Genomic DNA, 22543 nt, shown 5'->3' with positions numbered 1-22543 from the left:
TACATTGAAATCTCCACAAAGAAGCACTTTACCCTCTGCCTGAAATGTAATGATTTCTGTATGGAGATCGCCAATAAACTGATCATTGTAATATGATGAATCTGAAGGAGGAGCATAAGCTGCCCATATGTATACATAATTGTCACAATAGATTGTACCTTTGTTAAGTTTTAGCCAAATGTGGTTAGTACCTTTTTTCATTTCATTCAGTGCATGAACATGTTTATAACCACAGATATGCGCCCATTCTTGGTGGTTAAGAATAAGGGGTTTCATGACCTTGTGTAAGTGCTTGAGCCACGTTACGAACCACGTTTTCCGCTTCGCACGCATTTCAGCAAACAGGTAGTACCCGCTCAATATAAGAAAGCTGAAGCCAACGTTAATGAATTAGTCAATGCACCCTGTGTTGCACTTCCTACAGATGGATGGACCTCCAGGGCTACAGAGAGCTACTTAACAGTGACAGTTCATCACATTACCCCAGAGTGGGAAATGAGAAGTACCGTGCCTATTTTTCTCTTTGTAAGAAAACATTATAGCATAGGCCTATACAATGTCTGAGCCATGTTTACATATTGATTGCACATGCATACTGCACTTTATTTTAGTGTTGCTGTTGATGAGTAATCATATGTTCTCATCAGGAATTATATGACTCATGATCATTAATGTAATCAGGAATACCAACATTTAGCATTTTCTTAGATCATTTTTGTTTAACTACAATAACTGTTGGCATTTCATATCGAAACCGAACCATGACCCTAAAACCACAATATGTACCAAACCATGGGTTTGGTGAACCGTTACACCCCTAGTGCCTACCTTTTGGCACTTGTAGCAGACGTAGTAGGCGTATCGATTCATTGCGAAGCCGGCCGGGTCGTTGTGGAAGCGGGCACCGGGCGTGGTGATGGCCTCGCTCTTGTGCAGCCCCTCGTACTCCATCCTCATCAGAGCCTTCCTCCGTACGTCCTCAAACAGCTCCTTGATAGGGTCCAGCAGGTCCTTGATGACCGAGTGGTTGATCTTGTTCTGGGAGGAAAAACGCAACAGCCCAGTCAAGTAAGAGTCTGAGTCAATTCTATCTCCTTTTTTAAACTCGGTTGGCACAATGTTAGTTAGTTCAAACTCAGTCAGAGCTGTTATGATCCAAGCACGTTACATTGAAAATCATGAAGATAGGAATCTTTGCAAGGTCAATTGGTAAACTCTACATAACACAATTCATTGCCACTCATTGGAACTTTTGCTTTATTTTATTGACCAGATAGGACAGTGAAGAGCAGAAAGTAAAGGTCGGAAGAGTGCGAGTCAGAAGGGCAGTAGGTTGGATTCGAACCAATGCAATTCCTGTGAGTGCTGAGGTCAAAGGCACTAACCGTTAGACCACAGGCCACATGATCTCTGTTAAACCTATTCATGGTTATGTATGTGTTTTATAGTGTGCCTATTGCCCTAATCCCAGTTATTTTAGAGAAGTAAATCCTGTCCAATGTGTGGTGGAAAGTGGGTGCGTATCAGGTATCATAGGGTACCTGCGCGCTGCACATACTGTGTGCATGGTAACAGAGAGCCTCAATTCTGGTATAAGGGGGAGCGTAATTATGGAATACCACTTTTTTTTTTGCTAAACACACGGCTAGAAATGCCTTGTGTGCAAGACTAGTGACAAGTGCATGTCAGTAAAATAGACAAAAAACCTGAAAAGGGGCGAGCCCTCCATACAAAGCAACACAACCAGCAAACCAACCTGGTGAACTAAACCAGCGAATCATTAAACAGATCTAATCCATACTTGGTGCATTTATGAGGGAATAGATGGAAGATAAACCAATGGAAACGGGCGGGATGTTCTCCCACTGTTCTAGACCATGTTTGAGGCTGTGTATTACTAGATGTTCCAGGGCGACACTGGAGATTGGTATTATATTCACCATAGCCTGGCAACAATGGTGCAGCCAATTTCCTGTGGTTGTCGCATTGATACACAGCTGTGTGATTAGATATAAATTACATTTGTCAAAACAATTAAATAACTTGCACAGAATTTGAAAGATCTTGTAATTCTCTGGTGAGAAAAGTTATTGAAAAGGATAAGGCTCAACGCTTGCTCACTTTTAAAAACCTCATTTTATTTAAGTAATAGTTAAAACCTTCACTTTCAGCCTTCATCAAGTGATTTCATCTGAAAAAATGTAAGTATAAGCACTCATAATTTGCATTCCCATAAAATAATAACTGGCGGGTTAGCTAGTTAAATTTGTAGCACAACAGATTGCAAATATCCGAATGTTACCTACATAAAAACATTTCTGCACCGTTTCTGTCTTTTGCCATTGGTATTCTGTGTCTAACAACATTGCCCTTTCAAGCATTGATCTTCGAATGAAAAGAAATACAGCCTGTATGGAGAACGATCATGAGATAGTCTAATAAGCTAGTCTGTTACGTTTCTGGGAATGCTAATTATGCTAACGTCGGCTTCCAAGTGCTTATATTATGTGAAAACGACACATTTAGTTCTTTAGCTTTCGAAATGTCTAGGGTCAAGTGGGCGGGGCTACATAAGTTACAATAGTACCTTGCAAATGGGGCAGGACATGAAGCCGAAGGTGATCCTGGGCCCGAGCCAGCGGTTCTCCAGAACACGACGGGTACATTGGAGGTGGAACACGTGACTGCAGTCCAGCTGAGGAAAATAACAGAAAGCACACATAGAACATTTGGAACCTGACCTCGAACACATCTATGGCCTAAAGACAAACAAGGTCCTTGGTTCAAATAGAATCTGTATTATTTTCAAACACTTTAGCTAAACATGATGTGAACCTGCCTGGGGGCGTTGAAACTAATATAACAGTCCCACAAGTTCAAATTCCACCCATCTGGCACTCCAGGCAGGCAAAAAAAAAACTCAAAAGTATTTGAAAGAAAACAGATTCTAATAAACCCAGGTGTGAGTCACTGTCTGAATCAAGCTAGTATCATAGAGATACAATATAATACTATCAACAATAGTATTTGTATCGTCTATATACTGTAAATGCAGCTGCCACAGTATTGAAGCCATTGGATGCAGTTTATCATAGCGCATTGTGCTTTAGTAAGGGCGATAGGTTCAGTATACATCATTTTGCATTTTATCAGAAGGTTGGCTGGCCCTCTTTGAAGTAGCGTAGATCAATGCAGTGCTCTCGGTCTATAAAGCCCTCTTGCATAAACTTCTGCCGTACCTTACGTCATTGTTAAGGCACTATATACACACGTACACATGGATTTTGTATTGCAGATATGTGATAGTAGAGCGGTGGCCTGAGGTCACACACTTAATGTGTTGTGAAAAGTGCTATGAAATGTAATGTTAATATTTGAAATTGTATATCACTGCCTTAATATTGCTGGACACCAGGAAGCGTAGCTGCGATCCTTAATAAATACAAACTTGTTCAGCTTCAGACATAAGATCGCAGACCCGGAATCAGGGATGGCTAACCCTGGAGATCCGTTCTCCACAGAGTTAGGTAAATCTGCTTACAGTTTTTATTAATATCAAGCAGATTTATCTAAATCAGGGGAGATGTCCAAAATTCCTTAAAGTTGGTGCCTCGACCGCAATTCAGTCCAATTCAGGGCCTTTTTACTGAAGAATGTGTTTGTTTCATATGATTGTGTTTTGCTTTCCGTGTTTTGTGTGTGCTTTTCATGCATTGTGTAATTTGATGTTTATTGATGCGTTCATGCAATGCTCATCTGCAAAAGAGACCGTGGTTCCAGCATGACTCCCTGTTTAAATAAAGGTGAAATAAAATGTAATTCTGTGTACCTGGACAGCGGGAGCGGCAGAGAGCGCCTCAGTGAAGCAGATCATGCACATGTCGTCTGCGTCCTGTTTCAGGCAGCCTGCACTCTTGTTGCAGCCGTGCAGACAGGGCAGGCAGCTCTTCTCATTCCTCACCCCGCCACAGAGGTGGCCGCATGCTTGGGTCTTACTGCACGCCAGCTTGGCATACTCCTACAGAGGGCACGGAGGAGAGTGAGGGTCAGATGATGGGCTTTATCGAATACATTTAATCAAATCCACTTTATTGAAAGTGCATTTACAATAGCAACACCCTTTGCAGTGCAATACTGTACAGCAGAGTAAGGGGGTCAAAATTAGTGAGTTACAAGGAATTCAATTCATAAATTGTAGAATTTAAAATAATTTTGTGTGTGTGTATAAAACAATACAACACCGGTAGCCAGTTGCCATTGTATTTGAGCTTCACCTTTTACTATGTCCAGTTGGTTTTATATATGCATTTACTTGTGTACAAATAATTCAACTAAATAATATATATTGAACAAAAATATAAATGCCATATGCAACAACTTCAGCGATTTTATTGAGTTAGAGTTCATAGAAGAAAATCAGTTAATCTAAATAAACAGGACCGAGTTTGAGAAACCCTGGCTATGGACGGTAGCCATTCAAAAGGTAGTGATCCTCCTCTACTAGGCATAAGAATGAATGACCAACATGCACAAGGCATCTTCAGAGGGGTTTCTGTTTTTTAGTAACGCAAAAGTAAATGTAACATGTTACTTTCCATAGTAAGTAATGTTGTAATTACTATTAAAGTAATGTAGCCCAACATTGTCCCTAACTGTCAAGCTTTCATTTCAGAGATTATTAACGAGCTGCACACAGTCAAGAAACTAAATGATCCATTTATAATTTTTTAAACAGTTTAGATTTGGTTTTAGTCATTTTAAAGTATATTAAGATCGACCTGCGAGCCTGGACCCCCTCGAGATGTGCCTTTCACTTTTCTGAAACATAACAAATATATAGATACAGTGCCTTGCAAAAGTATTCGGCCCCCTTGAACTTTGCGACCTTTTGCCACATTTCAGGCTTGACAATTGCACGCCCAATTTTTCAGTTTTTGATTTGTTAAAAAAGTTTGAAATATCCAATAAATGTCGTTCCACTTCATGATTGTGTCCCACTTGTTGTTGATTCTTAACAAAAAAATACAGTTTTATATCTTTATGTTTGAAGCCTGAAATGTGGCAAAAGGTCGCAAAGTTCAAGGGGGCCGAATACTTTCGCAAGGCACTGTATATGAAAAGTTACATTTAAAAAAATTGCACGATTAGAGAAAAAATAATGTTCTCAAGCTTCCAATAAAGAGATACAGATCTTCCTCTCTGATTATGGCTGAACTATGCCTCTTTTAGTCTCCACAAGAGGCTACAATTTCTGTAATAGGTCGCTAGGTGTTGAACTAAGGTAGTTTTAACAAGAGGGTCCACTTTTTTATTTTTATTAAAACATTTTTTGCTCACCTCTCTTTAAAAATGTTTTTTTTTTTTATCAGTTAAACATGACTCCAGAGTGGCGCAGTGGTCTAAGTCACTGCATCACAGCGCTAGAGGCATCACTAGAGACTTCGATCACTTCGATCCCGGGCTGTATCACAACTGTCTCACTAGAGACTCAGGTTCGATCCCGGGCTGTATCACAACTGGCCGTGATCGGGAGTCCCATAGGAAAAATGGTGTCACTTCTCTTGAAATAGAGTTAGGGTATATGCAGCAGTTTGGGCCGCCTGGCTCGTTGCAAACTGTGTGAAGACTATTTCTTCCTAACAAAGACAACCAACTTCGCCAAACAAAAACGCATTTGCGAAAAAAGCACGACGGTACCTAACCATAAACATTAATGCCTTTCTTAAAATCAATACACACAAGTATAGATTTTTAAACCTGCGTATTTAGTTAAAAGAAATCCAGGTTAGCAGGCAATATTAACCAGGTGAAATTGTGTGTAATGCAACAGTTTGGGCCACCTGGCTCGTTGCGAACTAATTTGCCAGATTTTACGTAATTATGACATAACATTGAAGGTTTTGCAATGTAACAGGAATATTTAGACGTATGGATGCCACCTGTTAGATAAAATATGGAACAGTTCCGTATTTCACTGAAAGAATAAACGTCTTGTTTTCGAGATGATAGTTTCCGGATTCGACCATATTAATGACCTAAGGCTTGTATTATTATGTTATAATAAAGTCTATGATTTGATAGAGCAGTCTGACTGAGCGATGGTAGGCAGCAGCAGGCTCGTAAACATGAATTCAAACAGCACTTTCGTGTGTTTTGCCATCAGCTCTTCATTGTGCGTCAAGCATTGCGCTGTTTATGACTTCAAGCCTATAAACTCCCGAGATAAGGCTGGTGTAACCGATGACAAATGCGGGGTGCGCGCTAATAGCGTTTCAAACGTCACTCGCTCTGAGACTTGGAGTAGTTGTTCCCCTTGCTCTGCATAGGTAACGCTGCTTCGAGGGTGGCTGTTGTCGATATTTTCCTGGTTCGAGCCCAGGTAGGGGCGAGGAGAGGGACGGAAGCTATACTGTTACACTGGCAATACTAAAGTGCCTATAAGAACATCCAATAGTCAAAGGTATATGAAATACAAATGGTATAGAGAGAAGTAGTCCTATAATTCCTATAATAACTACACCCTAAAACTTACCTGGGAATATTGAAGAATCATGTTAAAAGGAACCACCAGCTTTCATATGTTCTCATGTTCTGAGCAAGGAACTTAAACGTTAGCTTTCTCACATGGCACATATTGCACTTTTACTTTCTTTTCCAACACTTTGTTTTTGTATTATTAGTATTGGATATTGGATTAGTATTGGACTCTAAAGTTTCCAAAACTATCAAAATATTGTCTCTGAGTATAACGGAACTGATATTGCAGACGAAACCCTGAGGAAAATCAAACCAGGAAGTGGCTTCTATTTTAAAAACTCCATGTTTCATAGCCTCCCTTTGCTCCATTTAAAGGGATATCAACCAGATTCCTTTTCCTATCGCTTCCTCAAGGTGTCAACAGTCTTCAGACATAGTTTCATTCTTTTATTTTGAAAAATGAGCCAGAAAGATAACATCGCGTCAAGTGGTCGCATGAGTTTTGCTCACGCAACAGAGTTTGGACAGCCATTGTCTTTCCCTCTCCTACTGATAAAGACATTTGCGGTTGATATATTATCGATTATATATTTTAAAAACAACCTGAGGATTGATTATAAAAAACGTTTGACATGTTCCTGTGGACATTACTATTTGGAATTTGTCTGCGTTGTCGTGACCGCTCTTTCCTGTGGATTTCTGAACATAACGTGCCAAACAAACGGAGGTATTTTGGATATAAAAAAAATCTTTATGGAACAAAATGAACATTTATTGTGCAACTGGGAGTCTCGCGAGTGAAAACATCCGAAGATCAAAGGTAAACGATTCATTTGATTGCTTTTCTGATTTTCGTGACCAAGCTACTTGATGCTAAGTGTACATAATGTTTTGTCGAGCGATCGATAAACTTACACAAATGCTTGGATTGCTTTAGCTGTAAGCATATTTTCAAAATCTGACACGACATGTGGATTAACAAAAGGCTAAACTGTGTTTTCCTTTATTGCACTTGTGATTTCATGAGTATATATATTATTAGTAATATTCATTGAATGTGGCGCTATGCAATTCAGCGGTTGTTGATGACAATTGTCCCGATATCGGGATTAACGGGATTGCAGCCATAACTAGTTAATCGTTATCGGCTTTTTTTCGTCCTCCAATAATAGGTATCGGCGTTGAAAAATCATAATCGGTCGACCTCTAGTTGGTACCTGGCAGTCTGGGTCAGAGCAGACACTGCCCACAGCCGAGAGCTCGGTGCCGTTCCTGGTGCCACAAAACCTGCAGGCATCTGAGCTGCTGGAGGCTGGTTTCCCTGCACACAGAGGCAGAGCATTATCTATGCACAAGAGAAGGCTAGAGAAGGAATACATCCCCTTGTCATAAAAATCACACGGCAGATGCTAAACACAGTCATGACAGTCTGTGACGTCTTATGATTGTAAAAAATGTGTAGTAGTAGTAGTAGCTCCACTTTAACTTCTAAATGTCATCATTGCTTACATCTATCCAGTCCCTCTCAGATCTACACAAGTGTCTAGGGGGTAATGGCTAGCTAGGGGTTGTTTCTTGATTACATCTATCCAGTCCCTCTCAGATCTACACTGACATGGTCAGAAAAGGGTCTGGATAGGTTCTGTTACCTGTGTGTTCCCTGAACTCCACCATGGCCTTCATGGTCTTGGAGTCGGCCAGAGCCATAAGCCAGAAGAGCTTTGTCCTCCCACAGCCCTCGTGGAGGTCCACCTTGATTGCCTCCTCCTCCTCCTTAAACACCTGGAGAGAAACAGCATGGAGACTAGGGATACCGCCATGTTAAATTACACATCATGCCTGCCAGAAAGGTATGAGTTGGATTTTAGAGTCTGTAAGATGTTTAAGACATATTTTCAAAATGAATGGTAATATTGAAAAAAACATCTTGACTAGGGTTAGGCGATATCCAGATTTTCATACCTTTATAGTACCATACCGGGGTATATGGTAGTACTGGGGTCCAGTGAAATCAACTTTGTAGCACTCACTCCACTTAGAAGGTGCATTGTCAGGGATAGGAGCGTTGCGAGATGACGCACAACAACGACATCTACCATGAAACCACAATATCAAGAACCACAGCGTTCAAAATAACTAAAGTACATCACCAGCGTAACGACTACCGCTACAATCAACGTGATCGCTACGTTCCTGCACCCAACCCACACAAAGTGTCAGGTAACAAGTGTAACAATGGGTTCAATGACGATCACAACGTAAACCGATGCTCTCTAGAAGTTCTGCTAAGAGAAGTACAAAAGCGCCAAAAATTTGAGAAAGAGGAAAAAGATAAGTCACCATGACTAGGCATTTGCGAGGACGTAAACAATCAACTTACCCCAGCTCTCACTTGAAACCATAGCCAGGGCCCGCTCGATCAAGCAACAAGCCCGTGGGCTTAGACTATACACTCAGATACAAATGTTGCGACGCACAAGGTAAACACCATCGCAAAAGCCAATTCCACTCAAACTAAGATACGTCGATCTGTTTAAACCATGAACACAAATGACATCACACCGTTGAAAACAACCACTCCACTTTGTGGAGAATATGACAACACAACTCAGAGGCCATACCTCAAAACAGTCCTGGAGGACTGCTTAACCTGTGATGCGTTAATTGATTCAGGCTCGACAATATCACTCATCTCTCAAACATTGTTCAATGATCTCAAAAGGGCTTTGAACCCAGCTAAACGTTGGTTAAATACGGAACGATGCAACACTAACCTTAAGAGTTTTCACTCAAACTACCTCGCCTCTCACATTGAGACTCTGAAACTACACCTCCAAGACATATCGCTTGTTACTAGGAGCAGACTGATTGATCGTGTGGTCCCACTGATGGAAAAACAACCAAATGTGGTCACAGGTGCCGTCTGCACTGACCACACCGTCTTTTCCTTATGCTGGATGCAACACAGTCATCCACAAGGAGTATCTGTTGAAAGGACCCCTTGGGAAAAACACGTTGCAACACCTCTTGGTGCAGACTCTGACTCAAGCAGATATTACGATCTCGTCACATTTAATCAGCAAACCTGATTGACTATTATTTTCATGATTTCGAGCCAGCAGTCTGAGTGAGTAACTTCCCTCGTCCTTCAGACACTTCCGAGCACCGTGGGCGTCTCAGGAAACAGATGGAGAGATGAATCAAGCTTCACCAAATCTGGGTTTGGCGGATGCCAGGAGAACGGTACCTGCCCCAATGTAAAGTTTGGTGGAGGAGGAATAATGGTCTGGTGCTGTTTTTCATGGATCAGGCTAGCCCCCCCCCCCCCCCCCCCCCCCCCCCTGTATTTTGAGTGGAACATCCCTTTAAAATGTATACGCGGTCAGGTCTTCACGAATGGGCGTATATACACAAGGGTTTCTGTTTGCCGGTAATTGCCGACTTTTGGCCAAAACGAAATAAATTAATAGCCGATAAATTGGTGCTGGAAATTATCAGGGAGAAGAAAAAAGTTCAAAACTGCTCGTGAGGTCCTCATAAGGGACTTCAGCAAAATTGCAGAATGTTGCGTTGATTATCCCTGTTCCAGTGTGTCTGCCGAGAGGGGATTCTCGCTCCAAAACAGAGTGATCACACCTTCTTGAGAACTACGTAACAAGTCTAAAGCGCATTGAAAGCTGCTCCACAGAGTTGGACAGTTTCGACTTCCCAGCAGCAGCAGCTCACTTTAAGCAGTCCAAAGTGCGCCGCAAAGGCAAGTAAATTAGAGGCAAATGATTGTTTGTAGACAGCGATGTTTGTTATTTATTAATTTAAATGTTTATGCCAAGGCTAAATTCAATTAGATTGTTTTAGAAAACAGCTGTGTTTTGTTATTTATTAAAATGTTCATAAATATCCTATAGGACAGGTCATCACAAATAAAATTACACAAATATATTTAGATGTTTTTTCTGAACTAAATTAACTAAATTTCTGAACTAAATACATTCTTTAAACGATATTCATCTAAGATGGCACCGGAGAAGATGGCAGACGTTTTACGTGCCCCCAACCGATTGTATTTTTTCTGTTTGTTTATTTGCACTGTTTCTAACTTTCTTAAAAACTTATTTTGTACATAATGTTGCCGCTACCAACTCTTGTGACCGAAAATAACTTCTGGACATCGGGACTGCGATGACTTTTTCCTTTAAAGATTCTGACGAGGCCGATGCGAACAGGCCCAGATACCCGTGAATTGTGTGAAGAGGCAGAGAAAAAGGGCCGGCGGCCAGGCTGCCTTCTGAGAATTCGTAGGCAATCGAATAAACCCCCACTTCCTTCCAATCTGCTAGCAAAAGTGCAATCTTTGTACAATTTTTTTTAAACATTTTTTTTCACTTTTATTTATCCAGGTAGGCCAGTTGAGAACAAGTTCTCATTTACAACGGCGACCTGGCCAAGATAAAGCAAAGCAGTGCAACACAAACAACAACACAGAGTTACACATGGAATAAACAAAAGTACAGTCAATAAGACAATAGAAAAAAATCTATATACAAACAATAAATACGCAATAAATAGGCAGTAGTGGCGAAGTAATTACAATTTAGCATTTAAACACTGGAGTGATAGATGTGCAGAAGATGAATGTGCAAGTAGAGATAAGGGGGTGGCAAAGGAGCAAAAAAATAATAATAATATGGGGATGAGGTAGTTGGGTGTGCTTTTTACAGATTGGCTGTGTACAGGTACAGTGATTGGAAATCTGCTCTGACAGCTGATGCTTGAAGTTAGTGAGGGAGATACAAGTCCACAACTTCAGTGATCTTTGCAATTCGATCCAGTCATTGGCAGCAGAGATCTGGAAGGAAAGGCAGCCAAAGTAAGTGTTGGCTTTGGGGTTGACCAGTGAGATATACCTGCCGGAGCACGTGCTATGGTGACAACTGAGCTGAGAAGGCGGGGCTTTACCTAGCAAAGACTAACAGATGACCTGGAGCCATTGGGTTAGGCAAAGAATATTTAGTGAGGGCCAGCCAACGAGAGCATACAGGTCGCAGTGGTGGGTAGTATATGGGGCTTTGGTGACAAAACGGCACTGTGATAGACAGCATCCATTTTGCTCAGTAGAGTGTTGGAGGCTATTTTGTAAATGATCTCGCCGAAGTCAAGGATCGGTAGGATAGTCAGTTTCATGAGGGTATATTTGGCAGCATGAGCGAAGAATGCTTTGTTGCGAAATAGGAAGCCGATTCTAGATTTCATTTTGGATTGGAGATGCTTAATGTGAGTCTGGAAGGAGAGTTTACAGTCTAACCAGACACCTGGGTATTTGTAGTTGTCCACATATTCTAAGTCAGAACCGTCCAGAGTAGTGATGCTGGACGGGTGGGCAGCGATCAGTTGAAGAGCATGCATTTAGTTTTACTAGCATTTAAAAGAAGTTGGAGGCCACGCAAGGAGAGTTGTATGGTATTGAAGTTAGTTAACGCAGTCCAAAGAAGGGACAGATGTATACAGAATAGTTTCGTCTGCGTAGAGGTGGATCAGAGAATCACCAGCAGCAAGAGCGACATCATTGATATATACAGAGAAAAGAGTCGTCCCGAGAATTGAACCCTGTGGCACCCCCATAGAGACTGCCAGAGGTCCGGACAACAGGCCGAGTTTTGGACAACGATTTGACACACTGAACTCTGTCTGAGAAGTAGTTGGTGAACCAGGCGAGGCAATCATTAGAGAAACCTGGCTGTTGAGTCTGCAGATAAGAATGTGGTGATTGACAGAGTTGAAAGCCTTGGCCAGGTCGATGAATACGGCTGCACAGTATTGTCTTTTATCGATGGCAGTTATGATATCGTTTAGGACCTTGAGCGTGGCTGAAGTGCACCCATGACCAGCTCGGAAACCAGATTGCATAGAGGAGAAGGTACGGTGGGATTCGAAATGGTTGGTGATCTGTTTGTTAACTTGGCTTTCGAAGATCTAAGAAAGGCAGGGTAGGATAGATATAGGTCTGTAACAGTTTGGGTCTAGAGTGTCTCCCCCTTTGAAGAGGGGGATGACTGCGGCAGCATTCCAAACTTTGGGGATCTCAGACGATACGAAAGAGAGGTTGAATAGGCTAGTAATAGGGGTTGCAACAATTGCGGCGGATAATTTTAGAAGAGGGTCCAGATTGTCTAGCCCAGCTGCTTTGTAGGGGTCCTGATTTTGCAGCTCTTTCAGAACATCAGCTATCTGGATTTGGGTGAAGGAGAAATGGGGGAGGCTTGGGCAAGTTGCTGTGGGGGGTGCAGGGCTGTTGACCGGGGTAGAGGTAGCCAGGTGGGAAGCATGGCCAGCCGTAGAAAAATGCTTCATGAAATTCTCATCGTGGATTTATCGGTGGTGGCAGTGTTTCCTAGCTGTGGGAAACTGGGAGGTGGTGCTCTTATTCTCCATGGACTTTACAGTGTCCCAGAACTTTTTGGAGTTTGTGCTTCAGGATGCAAATTTCCATTTGAAAAAAGCTAGCGTTAGCTTTCCTAACTGCCGGTGTATATTGGTTCCTAACTTCTCTGAAAAGTTACATATTGCAGGGGCTATTCGATGCTAATGCAGTTCGCCACATGTTTTTGTGCTGGTCAAGGGCAGTGAACCAAGGGCTATATCTGTTCTTGGATCAAACATTTTTTTTTAATGGGGCATGCTTATTTAAGATGGAAAACACTTTTAAAGAATAACCAGGTATCCTCTAGTGACGAAATGAGGTCAATATCCTTCCAGGATACCCGGGCCAGGTCGATTAGAAAGGCCTGCTCGCTGAAGTGTTTTAGGGAGCGTTTGACAGTGATGAGGGGTGGTCGTTTGACCGCAGACCCGTTACGGACACAGGCAATGAGGCAGTGATCGCTGAGGTCCTGGTTGAAGACAGTAGAGGTGTATTTAGAGGACAGGTTGATCAGGATGATAGCTATGAGGGTGCCCATGTTCACGGATTTGGGGTTATACCTGGTAGGTTCATTGATAATTTGTGTGAGATTGAGGACATCTAGCTTAGACTGTAGGACGGCCGGGGTGTTAATCATGTCCCAGTTTAGGTCACCAAACAGTATGAGCTCTGAAGATAGATGGGTGGCAATCAATTCACATATTGTGTTCAGAGCACAGCTGGGGGCTGGGGGGGGGGCTATAACAAGCGGCAACGGTGAGAGACTTGTTTCTGGAAAGGTGGATTTTTAGAAGGAAAAGCTCAAATTGTTTGGGAACAGACCTGGATAGTATGAGAGAACTCTGCAGGCTCTCTCTGCAGTAGATTGAAACTCCCCACCCGTTGACAGTTCTATCTTGTTGGAAAATGTTATAGTTAGGGATGGAAATTTCAGGATTTCCTACGCCAGGATTCAGACACGGCTAGGGCATCCGGGTTGGCAGAGTGTGCTAAAGCAGTGAATAAAACAAACTTAGGGAAGAGGCTTCTAATGTTAACATGCATGAAACCAAGGCTTTCATGGTTACAGAAGTCAACAACTATTGTTGGTTAGGGGCTTGTAAGTAAGCATTTCACTGTATTCGGCGCATTTATAGTAGGGATGAAGACAATAACACCTTTCATGTTGGTCCATGTTGGTATAAGAACATCGTTCTACTTTATTACAACTTTACAGACTAATTTCTATTCTGTTAAAATGAATTACCATAATCAAAATGTGATTTCTGCATTCTAAGCACAGTGAGTAAACACTATAATGGGTTACGCACCGAATGCATACTGATGTCTGGTAAAATTCTCAAATGTCTAGTAAACTTCAATCTTGTCCGGCGGCAAATTTTCCTAATGGAAACCCTGGTATACACATTATTGCAGGTGGTACCAAGGTGGAAAGAAGCATTGACACTTCGACAGGCTCCCAGTCTAGCGCTATGACTGGGGGCAGAGTGCCCCCTACAGGTGAATGTGGGTACTACTGACCTGTCTCTGATGGGAGCGAGTGCGTCGGTGCAGGTGGAGGAAGCGGTCACAGTCGGTACACAGGTTACCACACATGTTACACAGGATGATGGCGGCTGTCTCGCCGTCATCATGGTTATCGCACATGGGCTGTGGATGGGAGCACAACGAGACTTTACGGTTATGACCTGAACACCCTCAAGACAACTTTCCCTCATTTCATCCACCCAGAACAGTAAAATGTGTATAGCTAAATGTAAAATTGTTGGATTTGTAAGGAATGCGATTTGGAGTGCTATAAATAAAATCCATGAATTTATGCATAATCTCAACAGATTACAATTGAGAAGAAAAAAAAGAGTCTAGAGTCTATATTGCTTTACCAAAATGCACGTGTTCTATGAGGCTAATAAGTTACCATCTGTCTCTGCTGTCCGTCTTTGCCCATCCAGCGGCCTGAGGACAGCCTGTCCACATGATCCTGGTCCAGCACACACAGAGAGGCCAGAGCAAGCCACAACTACAGTACAGAGAGAAAGGACAGAGAGGTTAAAAATGTACTCAAACACACGCACTAACCTAACACACGTGCATGTGCACATACAAACATCGTCACACACTACACACAAACACCAGACCTGGGTTCAAATACATGTATTTTCATTATTTGTTATTTAAATACACTTACATTCCAATATTTAACTACTTGTATTTTCCAAAAATGAATCTGAATACTATGAAATGTGAAAGTAATGAAATTGCATTTGAACCCAGGTCTGCTAAACACACACACAATATGGTCGTGTGATATGAGAACAGCCGTACCCGGGTGGTGGCGATGCAGCGGACTGGCGAGCGATGCTCCTCCTCCATCTTGGTGAGGGCGATGATGGTCTCAGCGATGGCGTTCTTCGTCACCCGAGACCAGGTGTCCGACAGGTGTCCGGCAGCCATGTCTTTGACCAGCTTGATGATGATCTCAGCGATCTGAGGGGGAGTGGATCCCTTCATCCACCAGTGGCTCTCCCCCCGGCGAATGTAGCTGAACATGGAGAGAGGCAGTGACCAATGTGTTCATTATGGGACACAATACTACAGAGATCAGCAAAACAAGTACTGTATATATAGGCCAATTCCAGAAATGTATGAATACAAGAGAATGTCAGTAAAATGTATAATGGGCTTTATAAATACATTTGAATGACATTATTATTGAAAATTCCTGTTCAATCAGGAGAAATCACATTTGACAATTGGTTTGAGAATATCTCAAAATGTTTGTCGACGAAGTCATGAATCGTTTTTTGTGAGATGACTTGGGTCATCTCACGTCTTGCAAAGTAAAACAAAAGCAAGCTTTTCTAATTGGACAAGTCCACATAGTCATAATTCACAACTTTTTGGACCATTTAAAAAAAAATTATTGTGCCTCATGAAGGTAAATCACAAAGTTGTGGTCTCACCTGGAGTTGAAGATCAAGGGCAGCGTGACAGTAGTGATGCCTTTGCCTGCCGCCATGCCCGCCGTGCCGGCAATGGTGGTTCCCTTGGCCTTGAGTTGCACAGTGAGTGCCTTGGCAATGCAGCCCAGGAACATGTCCAGGATGCCAAGCTTGTTCCAGTCACCCTTCTCGGTCGAGTGGATGATGTCACTGATATCGGCAGGCGGCAGGGCCTTGATGCCGATGATGCTGGCCAGGCGCACGGGTGTCACCTCTGGGAGGACACGACGGAGGAGAGAGGTCACCTAGGAAAGACGGGTGAAGGGTGAGAAAGGATAGCCATGTAGTCAATGTTATTAAATGGCTGGAGTGATATACAGAGACTCTCTTCAGCTTTACGGATGTTAAAGTGGGGCTGACCTCACTGATTTAGCCTTGTTTAAAAAATAAACACTAGAAGCCATGACTGACGCAACAGTTTGAAGTGTGTCATTTTTGCTAATAGTGTACTGTTCTGTGTCGCGTGTAGCTCAGTTGGTAGAGCATGGAGCTTGCAAGGATTGTGGGTTCGATTCCCATGGGGGACTAGTACGAAAAAAGTATGAAACTGTATGCACTCACTACCGTAAGTCGCTCTGCATAAGGGCATCTGTAAACGTAAAATTTGTGATCCACTTTACTTGAAATATCCAAACAGATACCAAACGCATGACAACATGAACGTGATTGGTCAAGAATCCCAAGTTCCGAGCATTTCCCTATCTTTGATGACAGTTATGTTTGTGACGCTAAAGTTCTCTCACAAATGTGAGGATGTTAGAGTTGGAAAAACCCAAGCCTTTTATAACGAACAAGTCTCAAACTAGTCCCGAGACACTGTGTGTTAATGCTTCAATTGGTTAGCTCTGCTGTATGTAAAGAAAAAGGGCGGACTGTAGGTTAGTTGTTCGGGTGCTGCCAGACATGGGCAAGATTCAAATCTCAACCCAAGAAAAAATGATGTACCTGAGATTGTTTAAATCGCGCAAATCTCAGTTTTGGAAGATACTAACTTTGTGACCTAAGTTCTACCACTTTTGCAACAGGTACAATTGTTTAGTTTGGAGCCATTAAAATTAGTTTTTCAACCACTCCACACATTTCTTGTTAACAAACAATAGTTTTGGCAAGTTGGTTAGGACATCTACTTTGTGCATGACAAGTAATTTTTTAAACAATTGTTTACAGACAGATTTCACTGTATCACAATTCCAGTGGGTCAGAAATGTACATAATTCCAGAAAATGATGTCATGGCTTTAGAAGCTTCTGATAGGCTAATTGGCTAAGTTGAGCCAATTGGAGGTGTACCTGTAGATGTATTTCAAGGCCTACCTTCAAACTCAGTGCCTCTTTAATTGACATCATTGGAAAATCAAAAGAAATCAGCCAAAAAATTGTAGACCTCCACAAGTCTGGTTCATCCTTGGGAGCAATTTCCAAACGCCTGAAGGTACCACGTTCATCTGTACAAACAATAGTATGCAAGTATAAACACCACATTCTGTCTCCTAGAGATGAACGTACTTTGGTGCTAAAAGTGCAAATCAATCAAAGAACAACAGCAAAGGACCTTGTGAAGATGCTGGAGGAAACAAGTATAAAAGTATCTATATCCACAGTAAAACGAGTCCTCATAACCTGAAAGGCCGCTCAGCAAGGAAGAAGCCACTACTCCAAAACCGCCATAAAAAAGCCAGACTACCGTTTGCAACTGCACATGGGAACAAAGATCGTACTTTTTGGAGAAATGTCCTCTGGTCTGATGAAACAAAAATAGAACTGTTTGGCCATAGAGACCATTGTTATGTTTGGAGGAAAAGGGGGAGGCTTGCAAGCCGAAGAACACCATCCCGAGGGTGGCGGCATCATGTTGTGGGGGTGCTTTGCTGCAGGAGGGACTGGTGCACTTCACAAAATAGATGGCATTATGAGGTAGGAAAATTATGTGGATATATTGAAGCAACATCTCAAGACATCAGTTTAAAGCTTGGTGGCAAATGGGTCTTCCAAATGAACAATGACCCCAAGCATACTTCCAAAGTTGTGGCAAAATGGCTTAAGGACAACAAAGTTAAGGTATTGGAGTGGCCATCACAAAGCCCTGACCTCAACCCTATAGAAAATTTGTGGGCAGAACTGAAAAAGCGTGTGCCAGCAAGGAGGCCAACAAACCTGACTCAGTTACACCAGCTCTGTCAGGAATGGGACAAAATTCACCCAATTTATTGTGGGAAGCTTGTGGAAGGCCACCCGAAACGTTTGACCCAAGTTAAACAATTTAAAGGCAAGTGTATGTAAACTTCTGACCCACTGGGAATGTGATGAAAGAAATAAAAGCTGAAATAAATCATTCTCTCTACTATTATTTTGACATTTCACATTCTTAAAATAAAGCTGTGATCCTAACTGACCTAAGACAGGCAAATGTTATTGGGATTAAATGTCAGGAATTGTGAAAAACGGAGTTTAAATTTATTTGGCTAAGGTGTATGTAAACCTCCGACTTCAACTGTAAATAAATAACTATTGTTATGTGTTGAGTGTTTTTGTGGGTACACCCCACCTGTCTCTGGATACGGGGCGATGCCGTGTGCAGCAGCGAGAACAGGTCCTGCATCAGTGTCAGCTGCTGGGCCAGGTACTGGCGGCCCACGTTGGAGCCGCTCAGCGCCAGCACCATGGAGAGTAGCTCGAAGCAGTAGGCGTCCGAGGAGGTGTCCGAGGAGGCGTCGTCGTCGCTGGGCTGCGAGTTGGCGTTTTCCTTGCTGGAGATGGCATGCTCCCACTCCTCACGCACCCGGGTCGCCTCCATGCGGATGGCCTGGACGATGTGGGCGCACACCTGGAGGGGGAAGGAGGGGAAAGCGATAAAGGGATATGAAGTCAATTCCAAGTGTGAAGATAACAGACAGGGGAAGCAGAGTCAGGGACTTGAACCCTTATAGCCTTCTACTGAGGATTACTGTAGCCAGATATCACATTTTGTGTTGTTGTATTGTACTATTTTAGTTAATGGCCAGGTATTCCACAGACAACTGACCTGTTTCTGCAGGTTGGTCAGCTTGCTCCGGCTGAAAATGATGCCCACCATGTGTTCCTTCAGGTCTGCGTCTGACGGCGCCTGATGACAGGTAAACAATAACATATCATGTTTGTTTTCTGATCTTTATTTGTAAAACGACAGTGTGAAATAGGGGGTGGGTGAAAAAGGTTGGGAAACACTGGTATACACTACGACCCCTGACCTTGTCCTCCCCCTCTGGTGATGACAGCAGGTTCTTCTCCTCCTGTTCAGGGGTGGGCTCAGCATCTCCACAGATTAGCTTCCCAAATACCTACACACACACACAACACATGCACACCAAGGATAAAGCTTGAACCTATCCAATTCTATTAGACCTAAAGTGGTAGAGAAAGAAAACATTAACATTTTGGCCCCATAGTGACTGATTGGCCAACCGACCAGTGAGGTAATATTATGAGTGATTTACAGGTGAACGGTCCTATGAGCTCATAGTACGATTGATTGACAGGTGAACCGACCTGTGAGGTGATGAGGCGGAAAACACGGAGTGTCTCGGCCTCGCAGTTCTTCTGCTGGGCCACGCTGGCCGAGATCTGCCCTGCGATCTTGATGCTCTCGCCAGCCTTCCAGCCCAGCACCTTGACCTGGCGCACCCGCAGCGTGTTCTCGGGCCCCTTCAGCTCCACCTTGATCACATGGTGGTCTCCCCCAGGAACCTCGCTGGTCACCCAGCCCATGTGACGCGAATCAAGGTCCATCTGGAGAGGGGAGATGGAAGGGATTGGTCAGTGAAGGTTGTGTTGATGCCAAGGTGAATCAAAATGTTTAGTACTGCTTCTCCTTTTTCTTCTGAAATTGGCTTTTATGGACATACAGTAAATTGCAATACAAATTGTACAGAAGGGCTTCAATTGCTGTAAGTTTGCCATATCCTGTGGTTAGCTACATGTAGTAATCTACTTTTAACCAGAGGCTTTTGACCAGTGCCCCATGTGGTTTGAGTCAAATGTAATGCACTGGGGAGTAGAGAGAATCCTTCCTTATTCAAAAAACCCACTCACTCAGATGCCTGGAGCTGGGCTATAGAAATAAGAGGCCATACCTGTTTGATTCTGCAGAGGTCCTCCCCGGCTTTGCCACACAGGAACGTCATGGAGGTGACTTTGTTCTGTGGAGTTAGAGAAGAGCGCCTTTAATATCAATGAAACAGACAGTTTTCCATGAATTTTAGATTGTGGCATCTGACAAATGTGATTTTGGAGTGCACGTCCCTAAGTCCAGAATAGACTATGGGAGGCGCACAGTACTACATAGACTTTGACTACATGGAACTCTATTCCAATTCATGCAAGCAGTAACATTTGATTTAAAAATAAACCTTATGGAACAGCGGGGACGGTGAAGCAACACAAACAGTCACAGACACATGCACACACACACACGATAACATACGTACACATGGATTTTGTGTTGTAGATATGTGGTAGTAGAGTAGGGGCCTGAGGGCACACACTTAATGTGTTGTGAATGTATTGTAATGTTTTTAAAATTCTATAACTGCCTTCATTTAATTTTGCTGGACCCCAGGAAGAGTAGCTGCTGCCAAGGCAATAAATAAATACAAACAAATGTCCCTTTAATCGCTCCCTACTCACCCCAATGTCACGGGAGTTGTCCACGTGCACAGTGATGTTAGAGGCATTGATGCCTTTGACGCAGCTGATGGTAATGCACTTGGTCTTGTTCTTGTCCTCATCGCCCGACTCCCAAAAGGTCTCAGTTGAGCCATCCGTCAGGCTGCCGATCATGGCCGAACGGCTGGACGTCTTGATGTCCACCACACTGGTAAGGTCCTTCAGACAGGTCACCAGGCACAGCTCCTGGAAGATCAAATGATGTTCAACATCGCCCAGCTATATAGATAGATACCATTTGAATGGACAATATAGAGATATGTCAATTTCAACCGCACAAGTGAATACAATGCATTTAAAATCATATAGGATAACAGACAAGGTTTTACAATCTAAATGTTATTTTAGGCATATGTGACACAGCTCACTTGCCAGCTATGGTCCAAGCAATTTTACGCCCTATAGGCAATATCAAATGCACAAAAATAACTAAAGAAATAGGTTCAATTACCAGAGATTCTCACGTGGCCCATTACAAACTCAGCAAAAAAAAGAAATGTCCTCTCACTGTCAACTTCGTTTATTTTCAGCAAATTTAACATGTGTAAATATTTGTATGAATATAACAAGATTCAACAACTGGGACAAACTGAACAAGTTCCACAGACATGTGACTAACGGAAATGGAACAAAGTGTCCCTGAACAAAGGTGTGTGTGGGGGGGGGTAAAAATCAAAAGTAACAGCCAGTATCTGGTGGGGCCACCAGCTGCATTAAGTACTGCATTGCATCTCCTCCTCGTGGACTGCACCAGATTTGCAAGTTCTTGCTGTGAGACGTTACCCAACTCTTCCACAAAGGCACCTGCAAGCTCCCTGACATTTCCTAACTAGCCAGCCATTTCACTTCGGTCACACCAGCCTCATCTCGGGAGTTGATAGGTTTGAAGTCATAAACAGCGTCATGCTTGACGCACAATGAAGAGCTGCTGGCAAAACGTACGAAAGTGCTGTTTGAATGAATGTTTACGCGCCTGCTTCTGCCTACCACCGCTCAGTCAGATTATATGCAACACAGGACACGCTAGATAATATCTAGTAATATCATCAACCATGTGTAGTTAACTAGTGATTATGATTGATTGTTTTTTATAAGTTTAATGCTAGCTAGCAACTTACCTTGGCTTACTGCATTTGCGTAACAGGCAGTCTCCTTGTGGAGTGCAACGAGAGAGAGGCAGGTCGTTATTGCGTTGGACTAGTTAACTGTTGCAAGATTGGAACCCCCGAGCTGACAAGGTGAAAATCTGTTGTTCTACCCCTGAATGAGGCAGTTAACCCACCGTTCCTAGGCCTTCATTGAAAATAAGAATGTGTTCTTAACTGACTTGCCTAGTTAAATAAAGATTAAATAAAGGTGTTACATTTAAATAAATAAAAATCGGCGCCCAAAAATACCGATTTCCGATTGTTATGAAAACTTGAAATTGGCCCTAATTAATCGGCCATTCCGATTAATCGGTCGACCTCTTAATTGTTATGCTGGAGACTCATGTCAGGATGAGCCTGCAGGAAGGGTACCACATGAGGGAGGAGAAGTTCTTCCCTGTAACGCACAACGTTGAAATTGCCTGTAATGACAACAAGCTCAGTCCGATGATGCTGTGACACACTGCCCCAGACCATGACGGACCCTCCACCTCCAAATCGATCTCGCTCCAGAGTACAGGCCGCGGTGTAACGCTCATTCCTTCAATGATAAATGCAAATCCGACCATCACCCCTGGTGAGACAAAACCGCAACTCGTCAGTGAAGAGCACTTTTTGATAGTCCTGTCTGGTCCAGCGATGGTAGGTTTGTGCCCATAGGCGGAGTTGTTGCCGGTGATGTCTGGTGAGGACATGCCTTACAACAGATCTACAAGCCTTCAGTTCAGCCTCTCTCAGCCTATTGCGGACAGTCTGAGCACTGATGGAGGGATTGTGCGTTCCTGGTGTAACTTGGGC

At 42.9% G+C, this 22543-nt stretch overlaps 1 protein-coding gene across 8 annotated transcripts in view; it reads right to left on the bottom strand.

The window, feature by feature from the left end:
• The window catches only part of mycbp2 (MYC binding protein 2), a 294316-nt gene that overhangs the window by 13639 nt on the left and 258134 nt on the right, over window positions 1-22543 (bottom strand). For 7 of the 8 annotated variants that reach the window (XM_021578600.2, XM_021578599.2, XM_021578604.2 and 4 more), the window contains exons 62-76: window positions 20559-20783; window positions 20006-20071; window positions 19422-19661; window positions 19124-19213; window positions 18919-18999; window positions 18442-18720; window positions 15859-16142; window positions 15221-15437; window positions 14814-14915; window positions 14417-14545; window positions 8127-8259; window positions 7695-7798; window positions 3830-4018; window positions 2588-2695; window positions 829-1038 (exon numbers count right to left, since the gene is read on the bottom strand). In XM_021578600.2, the coding sequence (XP_021434275.2) occupies window positions 829-1038; window positions 2588-2695; window positions 3830-4018; window positions 7695-7798; window positions 8127-8259; window positions 14417-14545; window positions 14814-14915; window positions 15221-15437; window positions 15859-16142; window positions 18442-18720; window positions 18919-18999; window positions 19124-19213; window positions 19422-19661; window positions 20006-20071; window positions 20559-20783 (2457 nt within the window). The remainder of the gene's footprint in view (window positions 1-828; window positions 1039-2587; window positions 2696-3829; window positions 4019-7694; window positions 7799-8126; window positions 8260-14416; window positions 14546-14813; window positions 14916-15220; window positions 15438-15858; window positions 16143-18441; window positions 18721-18918; window positions 19000-19123; window positions 19214-19421; window positions 19662-20005; window positions 20072-20558; window positions 20784-22543) is intronic. The other variant, XM_021578601.2, reaches the window with a different exon arrangement.

Source organism: Oncorhynchus mykiss, chromosome 22 (assembly GCF_013265735.2).
Source record: "Oncorhynchus mykiss isolate Arlee chromosome 22, USDA_OmykA_1.1, whole genome shotgun sequence".
Lineage (NCBI taxonomy): Eukaryota > Metazoa > Chordata > Actinopteri > Salmoniformes > Salmonidae > Oncorhynchus > Oncorhynchus mykiss.
The sequence above is the reverse complement of the archived record's forward strand: the minus strand, read 5'-3'. Positions and strand labels throughout refer to the sequence as shown.